The following is a 14,337-nucleotide window of genomic DNA, read 5'->3' as shown; positions in this document are numbered from 1 at the left end:
CGTCCGCTCAGGAATTCGGATGTTACCCGGCACAGCGTACTGACTGCTGCTAAAACGTCAGTCTGCCTATTCGCACCACTTTCAATAAGGGTGCCAATACTCTTGTGAGTATATTTCCACTTCTCTTCACTCTCACTGTGATTCCTTCTTACAAAACCTACTTGCACAATGAGGCGCTGTTTTTTTTGCATCATTTCTAGATAGTGGGTCCTGATCAGACATCTCCAAGACCAGCTGCCGACTGCACCATGAATATTTTCTTTTGAACACTTCCACTGGGATGATAAAGATTTCCACAACCTTATTTCAGAAACACTGACGATTCCAGTTACTAATTTCCAACACCACTTCTGGGACTCACATCACGATAAGCTTTTTTTTCCTCAATTCAATTCTTTGGTTATATTTTGTATTATTTTAGTTGTTTTAGTTGTTTGGTAAATATTATCAATCCAGTAATCCTTTTTGTGCCGTCACGTACAAAGGTTTACACATACACATTTTTTACAACTTAATATTGGACCTTTACTTCAGAGTCATTTTATACACATTTCAAAATATACATTTTTTTATCACACCCAGAGGCACACTCTAATTATTATTATTGTATTCTTGCAACTGCACTTTTTAATACCTTATGAGGATTAATCAATCACTTCCTGCCAGTTCTTGATTTGATTGGTCTTTGGCGCACGCTATTACCATTTTTTATATTTGGTATTTTATCTTTTTGTCCTTAGATCAATCATAGCAGTGCCGCCTTTTCAATGATTATTTTCTTTTGTTGATCATTTATTATTTATTATTGTCTATCACCTTAGGTATTACACCTTTGAGAATAATATCACTACTTCACTATAGCACGTTATATTATTTTCACACTTATACACTTTTCTCTACTTATGTCCTTATAGAACACAGCAAATTTTGAAAGTCTGATATATATAATATAATATTTGGTCTTCTGTATATATTAGTAGACACATCACATTCATCATCACCATTAACATCATTATTTACGATCTGTCACTAATAGTGTAATATTAATATTTCCTAAATCACTTTTTCTTTCAAAGTTCCATTCAGTTAACAAAATGCAATCCAAAGAGGAAAGAAACAAGAAAAGATCTACTTTTAATTTAATGGGACAATCATGCTCCAACGCTATGGAATCAGATCCCAACACAGTTACCTCTATGAAGGATCTTTTCCATGCTTTGGAGGATGAAATTCTTAAAAAACACCGACACTGGTGGGATCTTACTACTTTAGAAAAATACTTAGAAATTAAACAGATCCCTAGAGGCTTACGTGTCCTGAAACACTGTTCCTTTAAGGAGGACACCGAACTCCTTGAGAAATGGTACAAGATTTTAGATGATTGTGCTTTCGATCTGATGAAAATTTTGATCGAACACAGACGTCTTTTATCTGACAAATGTAGTGAAAACATTGATAAAATCCAAGCAGATCTAATTAAATATTTAGAGAATCCAGATTATGAACGACTCTTAAAGAGAATGTATGAACGCACTGACAAATTCCAAGAGGATTTAGTTCTATCCAAAAATAAGAAGTTAGAGAGGGACAATAATGATTATTTAAAAAATCAAGTTTACACTTATAATAGGCCAACACAGGCAATTTTAGAAGCAAATCCAGAGACATCAGAAAATGCATCAGGGGACAGAGAGATACAATCATCACATGATAATGACATTCAACAAGGTACCAATTTTTCAAATAACAAACACAGACCTACACACCGTTCTAATTTCAGACAATTTAGATGACAAGAACACACTCATTCATATTCGCGAAATAGATTTCATCATCAATCACATTATCATCAGCAACACTCCCAAACCAGACAAGAACCATGGAACAGACAACCCTATTACAATAGATATGAATATAACAGAAATGACTCATGGAACAGACAACATAGACCTGATAATATCAACCAATATGACCAACACTACAGACGAGACAATTTCAACCAGTATGACCAACACTACAGACGAGACAGTTATAATAGAAATTATGAAACCCCCAGATTTCACAGATACAATCAGAGGGAACGAGATTTGAATAACCCTAGAGGCCGAGAACAGAGATCATATCATCCTGATTTTAGAACAAACAGTCCACTTAGGAACAAAACTGGGGACCAAGAACACCAAAAAACTTCTTTCAATAATTTTCAACATAACAATAGGTTCTCTCCACTAGCCTCCACATCTGATGATAATGTTTTTTTCAGAGAGACATGTCAGAAATAATTCCAATCTGGCAGTTACATCTCCTTTTTTAGGGAATGCTCCAAAATCAGGCAAAAATCCCCCAGACGGACAAAATTACAACAAAAAAAGACCATTTCATACAGACCAAGAGGGTCAAGAGGGTCAAGAGGCCGAGGCCTTACCACCAAGAAAAAAGAATCACAAGAACTAGAAAAGGGCATATTTAATCTGTCATCCCACAACCTTACCACTAATGAGAAGAGAGTTTTAAAACAGGGTCTTTCCTTTTGCCCACCTAATCCACAAAACAATTTTAATCTATTTGTCGATCTTAATCGTTTTACTAGAAAACTAGCACTTCAGAAATACTTTGCACAAAAGAACATAAAAAAATACAATCCAGAGGAAAAGAATATAGTCTGTATCCTTACAGATACCATGGATTATGGAAACAGAACCCCCACTATATACAGTACTGTCGACAATTTTACAACACACTTATATGAGGGTATAATACATACCAATGTTAAGACAAAATCTTCTTTCTCCCCTCCTGGGCACAATCATTACATAGAGGTTTTCCAGAACCTAGTTCTGGAAGACTGAAAAAATCAAAAAGAAAAACTCCAAGAAGAGCTTTTATAAGAGACAGAGTGATAAATTAGCTATACAGTCTCTTGCCAACAATCCTAATATTATCATTTGTGATGCCGATAAGGGGGGAGGTATCATTATCCAGGATCTGACAGAATATCTAAAAGAGGCAGACAGGATTTTGAAAGACACTGAATATTATAAAGCTCTATCATATAATCCTACTGCACAGTTTCTCACACTCTATCAATCTCTAATCAACAAAGGAATTGCAAATAATATTCTCAATAAAAATGAATCTAGTTTCCTGAAAGTTAGTAACCCAAGTGTAGCCCATTACTACCACTTACCAAAAATTCACAAAAGTTTAATCAACCCGCCAGGTCGCCCTATTATTGCTGGCATTGACAATCTCACTTACAATTTATCTTATTATGTTGATATTATTTTGCAGAAATATGTCTTAGGTTTGCCCTCATACATTAAGGATGGCACAGATCTATTAAATAAAATCAAGAACATTAAAAACACAGGTGACCTCATATGGATCACATGTGACGTCAGTGCATTTACTCAAACATAGCACACCAATTGGGTCTTCAAGCATTATCTGTTTTTTTGAATCGTGATTTATATATGCCAAAAATACAGAGAGAATTTATTTTGGAGTGTATTGAGTTCATTCTTAAACACAATTATTTTATTTATCAAGATGTTTATTATTTGCAGATTAAGGGGACAGCCATGGGCACCAGATTCGCCCCCAGCTTTGCTAATCTTTTCATGGGCATTTTTGAGGAACTTTATATTTACAACTCCTCAGCAGGGGCGAGTCTGGTGCACTATGGCCGCTATATAGATGATTTGATTTTCATCTGGAAGGGCGACCAGACATCAGCGTATACATTTACAGAATCTATGAACAATAATAACATGGGTCTAACTTTCACGGCTAACATCAATTTAGAAACGATAGATTTCTTAGATTTGACTTTAAGTTGGGACACAGACGGCAATCTTAGTTCCAAAACATTTTTTAAAAAAGTTGACAGCAATAGTTATTTAGATTACACAAGTAACCATCACAAGAAATGGTTATCCAATATACCATATAGTCAGTTTGAAAGGATTAAACGTAACTGTTCAGATTCCAATTCTTTTGAGGAACAAAGCCATATAATATATGAAAGATTTACTGAAAAAGGTTACCCTCCTGACCTTTTGGATAATTGTTTGAATACAGTTAGAGATAAGTAAAGATAAACCAACTATAAACAAAGATGAAAATTATTCTTCAGAACCATTGTTCATAACACAATACAATTCCAATTACATACAGATACAAAAGGCCATTAACAAGCACTGGCACATTATTAGGAGAGACCCTGTTTTAAAGACCCTTTTGGGAGAACATCCAAAAATTGTATATACTAGAGCACCAACACTTAGAAGTAAATTGGCACCAAGTAAAAAGGTCAAACATATTTTATCTAACTCACAACCTTTGACTAAGCAGCAAAAAATCTCTCCCTTTTCTTCTTTTTTTGAAAGAATAGGGGTATATAAATGTGGACAAAATAAGTGCAATACATGTAAAGTTATAACTTCTGGGAGAAAGACCTTCCAGTCCTATGTCAGTGGTGAAGTTTTTAACATCAATAGATTTATGAATTGTAACTCTATCTATGTAGTATACGTTCTCGAGTGTTGCTGGGATTCAGTAAGTAGGTCGCACCTCTAGGAAGGCCAAAGTGCGCTGGGGGGAGCACTGGCGTAATTGCAAAAATTGTTTTAAAAAAAAGATTAAACATAGCATTCCTGAACACTGCCTAAACAAACATAAAGGAAATCCTGACATCTTTAAATTTTACCCTATCGATTATATTTCACCTTCTACAGATTATAATAGAATTATTCAGTTAAGGATCCGTGAAACTTTTTGGATCCATAAATTGAAAACTTTACACCCATTGGGCCTTAATTCAAATTTAGATTTAGCTGCTTTCAGTTAGAAATCCCCCCCCCCTCTTCCCTCCCCCCTCCCCTCTCACCAAAATGCTTATGTTCATATCCATCATCACCCAGGTTCAATAACTATTAGAGTGAATCTTATAAAAGTTGCACTACAAGGCAAATAACCTATACTTTCAAAAATTCAAATTTTATTCATTTTTATTTAGGGTTACAATATATATATTTTTTTGGTTTTTGATGACCCAAACAAACATATAGTATGCCTACCCACCAATTATATCTCAATAATTTGCTCATAGTCAGATCCGGACACACACTTACTTTTCCTATAATAGTATTGCACTCAGAACATATTTCATAGTATTATAGATCCTTGATGCACCTGAATACCTAATACGGTGCTAGTGAAGTAATGCTTGTCTGTTCCCCTGATGCATTTTAGAGAGATTTTTTCCCCCTCCATATCGATTTACATTATATAGGATAGACTAAAATAGCCTCTCTTTGAGGTATATGTATCTATTGATAACACACACTTAACAGAAAGTACACAAGGACATAATTTGGGTTTTTTCAGTACAAGAGGAGACTATACATATTCTGTTTTTATTTTCTCATTTTATAAAATATATACACATGCAAGAAGATGCCTATTCTCTAGCTTTTATTTTTATTTTTATTATTATTTTCATCCTAATCGCTAGAACAAATTTTACCAAATACTGTGTATTTTCTAAGGCGTTTTTAAAATCCATTTCTCAGGACAAATACATTGTAACTTAGGGTTAAATACAATTTGTAACAACTATGCAGATACTAGATACAGTTTGTATTTTATATACTGTTTGCATTATTATTGTACTCCGTTTGTTTGTATAATCCTTTGTTTCTGATCATCTAGCTTGTGATTGGTTTGACATTGACCAATCAATTTTCTTGGCAGGCTTTTTAAATGTGCTTCTGCACTATTTGTGTCATATACCTTTTCTGATGAAACGGCCAGGAGCTTGTGGCCGAGAAACACGTTAAAAGCTCACCCCAAATAAATTGTTTTTACTTTTTTATACACTAAGCCTTGTATCATTTGGCTTATTTATCTTTGCTTGCCAAGTTTTCTCTACTATCAGTAGATTCTTTCACCGAGTGTAGCTCACCGAGTGTAGCTCTGCCGAGGACTGTTTTCTAACTACCAGCTTGCAGCGTGGATTACACACAGAGAGCAGCTGCACGCTGTTTCTTCCCACAGCACAGCTACAGAGGATTCGGACTCGATCTATAGAGAGCCCACAGCCGTCCGCTCAGGAATTCGGATGTTACCCGGCACAGCGTACTGACTGCTGCTAAAACGTCAGTCTGCCTATTCGCACCACTTTCAATAAGGGTGCCAATACTCTTGTGAGTATATTTCCACTTTTCCACAATGAGGCGCTGTCTTTTTTTGCATCATTTCTAGATACTGGGTCCTGATCAGACATCTCCAAGACCAGCTGCCGACTGCACCATGAATATTTTCTTTTGAACACTTCCACTGGGATGATAAAGATTTCCACAACCTTATTTCAGAAACACTGACGATTCCAGTTACTAATTTCCAACACCACTTCTGGGACTCACATCACGATAAGCTTTTTTTTCCTCAATTCAATTCTTTGGTTATATTTTGTATTATTTTAGTTGTTTTAGTTGTTTGGTAAATATTATCGATCGAGTAATCCTTTTTGTGCCGTCACGTACAAAGGTTTACACATACACATTTTTTACAACTTAATATTGGACCTTTACTTCAGAGTCATTTTATACACATTTCAAAATATACAGTTTTTTTATCACACCCAGAGGCACACTCTAATTATTATTATTGTATTCTTGCAACTGCACTTTTTAATACCTTATGAGGATTAATCAATCACTACCTGCCAGTTCTTGATTTGATTGGTCTTTGGCGCACGCTATTACCATTTTTTATATTTGGTATTTTATCTCAAACCTCAAAATGCCTATAAATACACCCCTCACCACACCCACAATTCAGTTTAACGAATAGCCAAGAAGTGGGGTGAGGGTGGGCCTCATGGACTCTTGCTAATATGAAAGAAATGAATTTATCAGGTAAGTTCTTACATAAATTATGTTTTCTTTCATGTAATTAGCAAGAGTCCATGAGCTAGTGACGTATGGGATAGCAGATACCCAAGATGTGGAACTTCCACCCAAGAGTCACTAGAGAGGGAGGGATAAAATAAAGACAGCCAATTCCGCTGAAAAAATAATCCACAACCCAAATCAAAAAAATTGAAATAATAAGCAGAAGAATCAAACTGAAACAGCTGCCTGAAGTACTTTTCTACCAAAAACTGCTTCTGAAGAAGAAAAAACATCAAAATGGTAGAATTTAGTAAAAGTATGCAAAGAAGACCAAGTTGCTGCTTTGCAAATTTGATCAACAGAAGCTTCATTCCTAAAAGCCCAGGAAGTAGAAACTGACCTAGTAGAATGAGCCGTAATCCTTTGAGGCGGGGACTTACCCGACTCTACATAAGCATGATGAATCAAAGACTTTAACCAAGACGCCAAAGAAATGGCAGAAGCCTTCTGACCTTTCCTGTAACCAGAAAAGATAACAAATAGACTAGAAGTCTTCCTGAAATCTTTAGTAGCTTCAACATAATATTTCAAAGCTCTTACTACATCCAAAGAATGTAAAGATCTCTCCAGAGAATTCTTAGGATTAGGACACAATGAAGGGACAACAATTTCTCTACTAATGTTGTTAGAATTCACAACTTTAGGTAAAAATTTAAATGAAGTCCGCAACACCGCCTTATCCTGATGTAAAATCAGAAAAGGAGATTCACAAGAAAGAGCAGATAACTCTAGCAGAAGAGATGGCCAAAAGGAACAAAACTTTCCAAGAAAGTAATTTAATATCCAGAGAATGCATAGGTTCAAACGGAGGAGCCTGTAAAGCCCTCAGAACCAAATTAAGACTCCAATGAGGAGAGATTGACTTAATGGCAGGCTTGATACGAACCAAAGCCTGTACAAAACAATGAATATAAGGATGATTAGCAATCATTCTGTGAAAAAGAACAGAAAGAGCAGAGATTTGTCCTTTCAAGGAACTTGCAGACAAACCCTTATCCAAACCATCCTGAAGAAACTGTAAAATTCTAGGAATTCTAAAAGAATGCCAAGAGAATTTATGAGAAGAACACCAAGAAATGCAAGTCTTCCAGACTCAGTAATAAATCTTCCTAGACACAGATTTACGAGCCTGTAACATAGTATTAATCACTGAGTCAGAGAAACCTCTATGACTAAGTATCAAGCGTTCAATCTCCATACCTTCAAATTTAATGATTTGAGATCCTGATGGAAAAATGGGCCTTGAGATAGAAGGTCTGGCCTTAACGGAAGTGTCCAAGGTTGGCAACTGGCCATCTGAACGAGATCCGCATACCAAAACCTGTGTGGCCATGCTGGAGCCACTAGCAGTACAAACGAACCATCAATTAGGATTTTGGAAATCACTTTTGGAAGAAGAACTAGAGGCAGAAAGATATAAGCAGGTTGATAATTCCAAGGAAGCGACAAAGTGTCCACTGCTTCCGCCTGAGGATCCCTGGATCTGGACAGATACCTGGGAAGTTTCTTGTTTAGATGAGAGGCCATCAGATCTATTTCTGGAAGTCCCCAGATTTGAACAATCTGAAGAAATACCTCTGGGTGAAGGGACCATTCGCCCGCATGTAACGTCTGGCGACTGAGATAATCCGCTTCCCAATTGTCTACACCTGGGATGTGAACCGCAGAGATTAGACAGGAGCTGGATTCCGCCCATACAAGTATCCGAGATACTTCTTTCATAGCCTGAGGACTGTGAGTCCCTCCTTGATGATTGACATACGCCACGGTTGTGACATTGTCTGTCTGAAAACAAATAAACAATTCTCTCTTCAGAAGAGGCCAGAACTGAAGAGCTCTGAAAATCACACGGAGTTCCAGAATGTTGATTGGTAATCTCGCCTCCTGAGATTCCCAAACCCCCTGCGCTGTGAGAGATCCCCATACAGCTCCCCAACCTGAAAGACTTGCATCTGTTGAGATCACAGTCCAGGTTGGACGAGCAAAAGAGGCCCCTTGAATTAAACGATGGTGATCCAACCACCAAGTCAGAGAAGATCGAACATTGGGATTTAAGAATATTAATTGTGATATCTTTGTATAATCCCTGCACCATTGCTTCAGCATACAAAGCTGAAGAGGTCTCATTTGAAAACGAGCAAAAGGGATCGCGTCCAATGCAGCAGTCATGAGACCTAGAATTTCCATGCACAAAGCTACAGAAGGGAACGATTGAGACTGAAGGTTTCGACAAGCTGAAACCAATTTCAGACATCTCTTTTCTGTTAGAGACAAAGTCATGGACACTGAATCTATTTGGAAACCTAAAAAGGTTACCCTTGTCTGAGGAATCAAGGAACTCTTTGGTAAATTGATCCTCCAACCATGTCTTTGAAGAAACAACACAAGTTGATTTGTATGAGATTCTGCAGAATGTAAAGACTGAGCAAGTACCAAGATATCGTCCAAATAAGGAAATACCGCAATACCCTTTTCTTTGATTACAGAGAGAAGGGCACCGAGAACCTTTGAAAAGATCCTTGGAGCTGTTGCTAGGCCAAACAGAAGAGCAACAAACTGGTAATGCTTGTCTAGAAAAGAGAATCTCAGGAACTGATAGTGATCTGGATGAATTGGAATATGAAGATATGCATCCTGTAAGTCTATTGTAGACATATAATGCCCTTGCTGAACAAAAGGCAGAATAGTCCTTATAGTCACCATTTTGAATGTTGGTATCCTTACATAACGAATCAATATTTTTAGATCCAGAACTGGTCTGAAGGAATTCTCCTTCTTTGGCACAATGAACAGATTTGAGTTAAACCCCAGACCCCGTTCCAGAACTGGAACTGGCACAATTACCCCAGCCGATTCTAGGTCTGAAACACATTTCACAAACGCCTGAGCCTTTACTGGGTTTACTGGAATGCGTGAGAGAAAAAATCTTCTCACAGGCGGCCTTACCTTGAAACCTATTCTGTACCCTTGTGAAACAATGTTCTGAATCCAAAGACTGTGAATCGAATTGATCCAAACATCTTTGAAAAATCGTAACTTGCCCCCTACCAGCTGTGCTGGAATGAGGGCCGCACCTTCATGCGGATTTAGGAGCTGGTTTTGACTTTCTAAAAGGCTTGGATTTATTCCAGACTGGAGAAGGTTTCCAAACGGAAATTGTTCCTTTAGGGGAAGGGTCAGGCTTCTGTTCCTTATTCTGACGAAAGGAACGAAAACGATTAGCAGCCCTATATTTACCTTTAGATTTTTTGTCCTGAGGCAAAAAGGCTCCCTTCCCCCCAGTAACAGTTGAAATTATTGAATCCAACTGTGAACCAAATAATTTATTACCTTGGAAAGAAAGAGAAAGCAACGTTGACTTAGAAGTCATATCTGCATTCCAAGATTTAAGCCATAAAGCTCTTCTAGCTAAAATAGCTAAAGACATATACCTGACATCAATTCTAATAATATCAAAAATGGTATCATCAACTTTGGGGATTTTTTCCCAAAACTATAATCTATCAGATGGGAAAGGGTACAATTTCTTAAACCTTGGTGAAGGAGTAAATGAAGTACCCAGACTATTCCATTCCCTAGAAATTACTTCTGAAATAGCATCAGGAACTGGAAAAACTTCTGGAATAACTACATGAGGTTTAAAAACTGAATTTAAACGCTTATTAGATTTAATATCAAGAGGACTAGATTCCTCCATATCTAATGCAATCAACACTTCTTTAAGTAAAGAACGAATAAACTCCATCTTAAACAAATATGAAGATTTATCAGTGTCAATATCTGAGGCAGAATCTTCTGAACCAGATAGATCCTCATCAGAAACAGATAAGTCAGAACGATGGCGGTCATTTAAAAATTCATCTGAAATATGAGAAGTTTTAAAAGACCTTTTACGTTTACTGGAAGGAGGAATAACAGACAGAGCCTTCTGAATAAAATTAGAAACAAATTCTCTTACATTAACAGGAACATCCTGAACATTAGATGTTGAAGGAAAAACAACAGGTAATGGATTATTACTAATGGAGACATTATCTGCGTTAGAAAGTTTATCATGACAACTAACACAAACTACAGCCGGAGGAACAGTTACCAAAAGTTTACAACAAATGCACTTAGCTTTGGTTGAACCAACATCAGGCAGCGTCTTTCCAGAAGTAGATTCTGATCCAGGGTCAGGTTGTGACATCTTGCAATATGTAATAGAAAAAACAACATATAAAGAAAAATTATCAAATTCCTTAAATGACAGTTTCAGGAATGGGAAAAAATGCAAAACAAACAAGCCACTAGCAACCAGAAGCAATAAAAAAGTGAGACTGGCCCGTCGTGCCTCGGGGCTACCGGTCGCTCGGCTCCAGCAGGAGAGACGCGTCTGGGAGTCACCGGTGTCGTTTTGCTCTCGGTGACCTCGGGCCTTTGCGTCCATCCCTCCCGGGGAACAACATGCCGCGCCGCCCTCCGCAGTGATATCAGTACAGAGGCAATGACAGCGGCTCCGGTAACCCCGCGGGAGATCAAGGAGAGGCTGCTGCAGGCCATCGATCCCCACAGCAATATCTGTAACATGGTGGCTGTGCTAGAAGTGATCTCCAGCTTGGAGAAGTATCCTATTACCAAAGAGGCACTTGAGGTTGATGATACCAAGATACCTTTGGACCATACTTGCAGTTACTGTTTCAGAAGGAATTAATTACCCCACTGTTGGGAGATTTTTCTCACATTAAGATCACCTTCTCGTGAAATAAGCATCTGGTACCCAGTGGAGACAGACAATATACCATTTCCAGCCAAAGAAACAAGACTTGGAAAATTGATAAATGATGTGAGAAAAAAGACCAGCAATGAGGATCTTGCCAAGCGTGCAAAGAAATTACTAAGAAGCTGGCAAAAGTTAATTGAGCCTGTATCCCAAAATGAGCCGTCTACAAGGGGCACCCCTAATCCACCTGGCTCTGCCAATGGGGGTGGGGCACACAACTGCAAAACGGACCCTGTAGCAGCAGCCCTGCTGAGTGGAAAAGCAATCCAAGAACTTAAAAATAGAAATGACATTCAGAGGGCACTCTCTCCAAATGTTGAAAAACCTGCCAACAGGAAAAGGAAGGTGGAACACAGGGACAATGCCCAGCAATCATTCTGTAAAGTATCTAATCCCAGTAATGAGCAATTTCAAAACTCGCCTCCACCCGTCAATGGCATTGGAGGTAGCCCACCTGAGAGCCTTCCCAGCCCTTTAGATGGAGGTTCTCAGGCTCCCAAACTAGAAGCTCCAGAAAATGACAAGCATGGGAAAATTCCAGTGAATGCTGTCCGCCCTCACACCAACTCTCCTGGACTTGTAAAACACCCAAGCACTTCCTCCCTTCTGAAAGCAGCTGTTCTGAAACAGCATGGTGGTGTGTTGGAAGAGGTCCCCTCTCACCAGCCCCGAAGCCCTCGCTGTTTATCCTTCAGCCCTCGTGGCATGCGTGTTGAGCTGCCAGGCCGGCCCCATACCACGTATGCACCAAGGAGTTCTATGCCCAGTCCCTCTCAAAGGCAGCCAGGTGTAGATAATGCACAGACACCCGTGTACCTATCACCTACACACCCATCTACACCCCCTACTACTGTAAAAAGACTGGAGTCTCCTGGACTAGATGTTGCTGTCTCTTCCCCACTTAGATCAACAGAACTGCTTTCCCTTCCGGATTGTCAACACCAGCACCCCCCCAGGACATCACAGCACCACACCCCCCACGGGCCACGCAGTGTCCCACTCTCCACAGACTCTCAAACTCCTCGCTCTGGCTTCTCACCAGAGACCTCCAAAATGGACAGTGATGATGGGGCATCCGGCTCTGATAGCCGAAAGAAAAAGAAATCTTGGGGTAGGGGAGAACAAGATGGTCATTTGCCAGATGGAATGGGCAAACCAGTAAGGTTAAAAGAGCGTAAGTTGACTTTTGATGTTACCACTGGGCAAATCAAAACCTTAATACACAAAGATCCAGCCCAAGCTGAGTGTTCAGCACCCTCTGAACAGCACAGAACTGAAACAGATAAACAGGACCCAAAGTTAGGCCTGCCAAATCCATTTGAACAGACTAACTGGAAAGAGCTGTCTCGAATTGAGATCATCCAGTCTTATCTCAACCGGCAGTACAAACTCAGAGTGCACATTATTATATGTCTGAATATTTAAAACAGGAGGAATGCACCAAGCGAGAATCTAGGAAGACTCATGTTTTAGTCCCACTTGTCCTTCCCAGTGACCTACCTGGGAGAACGAGGAAAATAACTAGCAATGACATGGACCTAATACACAACCAACATTGGCCTGGTGTCAATGGCTGTCATGATACACAGGGCAATTGGTATGATTGGACGCAGTGTATCTCCTTAGACCCTCATGGTGATGATGGTAGATTAAATATCTTGCCTTATGTTTGCTTAGACTGAACATCTGTCTAAAATCTGCTTTTTTCATATCTGCGGTTTTCATTGCAAAACCATGGGCAATTGCAGCTCAGCACAGGAGATTTACATGAGGAAGGAGTTTCCCATTGTTAGTTTTGGGAGGTGGTAAGGGGGATGAATAGGGTCGGGAGGAAACAAGAAAAGCTTAGTGGCCACTACATCCTGGAAGTTACCTTCCCTCGCCGGAATCCTCCAGGTTCTGCCGCACTTGTTTTTTTGTGCAAAATGCTGCTACAGTTTAATACAGTAAACATTACAGAAGTATGGGTAAATGTAATGCAAGAGTTTAGAAAAGGTGAAATCCAGACTTTCTAAACTTGTATAGCAAGCAAGCTATAATAAAAAAATATGTGAAAAATTTCAAGTGTTATGTTCAAACCAACCCTGAAATCTCAAAAAGGTAATTCTGGTGCCTCTAGAAGGGCTGGAATAAAAAAAAATATATATATATATTTGACAAGTACCGAAAGCTTTCATGAGAAGATTTAATTAAGCCGAAGATATGTTACCATAACAAAGTATGCATTTATTTATTTAATTAACCTTTTCTTTTCAGATTGATATATATATATTTTCTCCTCCATTAAATTTGACATTAAAGTGTCTAAAGAGTAGCTGTACAGAATTTTAGCATTGTGTTCCTTGCATCACAGCTGGTTCCTTGATAAGAAAAGCATATATATTTTTTTTTAATCCTTTTCCCTCCATTCCATCCTTTGTAATTGATTTTGTCTGAAGCAGTGCTTTTGTGACTGGCTTGAACATTCCAGAGCCATTCATAGTTTGTTTTGAAATTCATATCTACTCCTATTCTGTAGGCTTTAAGTATACATTTTCATTTGTATCAGCAACAGAAATGTGGAGCTTAGTTTTCTTCCCAGTTTATTTCTATTTTTAGATAATTTGTTTCTGAAATGTA

The 14,337-nt window shown here is 38.4% G+C and overlaps 1 protein-coding gene across 1 annotated transcript; it reads left to right on the top strand.

Moving 5' to 3' along the window:
* The first annotated feature begins 11,285 nt into the window (after nucleotides 1–11,285).
* Nucleotides 11,286–13,776, top strand: LOC128648011 (mediator of RNA polymerase II transcription subunit 26-like). The gene is given in 3 exon segments (XM_053700699.1): nucleotides 11,286–11,589; nucleotides 11,725–13,099; nucleotides 13,102–13,776. Coding segments are annotated over 3 exon segments (1,821 nt in total). The 5' UTR covers nucleotides 11,286–11,442; the 3' UTR covers nucleotides 13,401–13,776.
* The last annotated feature ends 561 nt before the right edge of the window (nucleotides 13,777–14,337 follow it).

This window comes from Bombina bombina, chromosome 2, assembly GCF_027579735.1.
Source record: "Bombina bombina isolate aBomBom1 chromosome 2, aBomBom1.pri, whole genome shotgun sequence".
NCBI classification, from domain to species: domain Eukaryota; kingdom Metazoa; phylum Chordata; class Amphibia; order Anura; family Bombinatoridae; genus Bombina; species Bombina bombina.
Note: the sequence above shows the minus strand (reverse complement) of the source record. Positions and strands in the feature narration are given on the sequence as shown.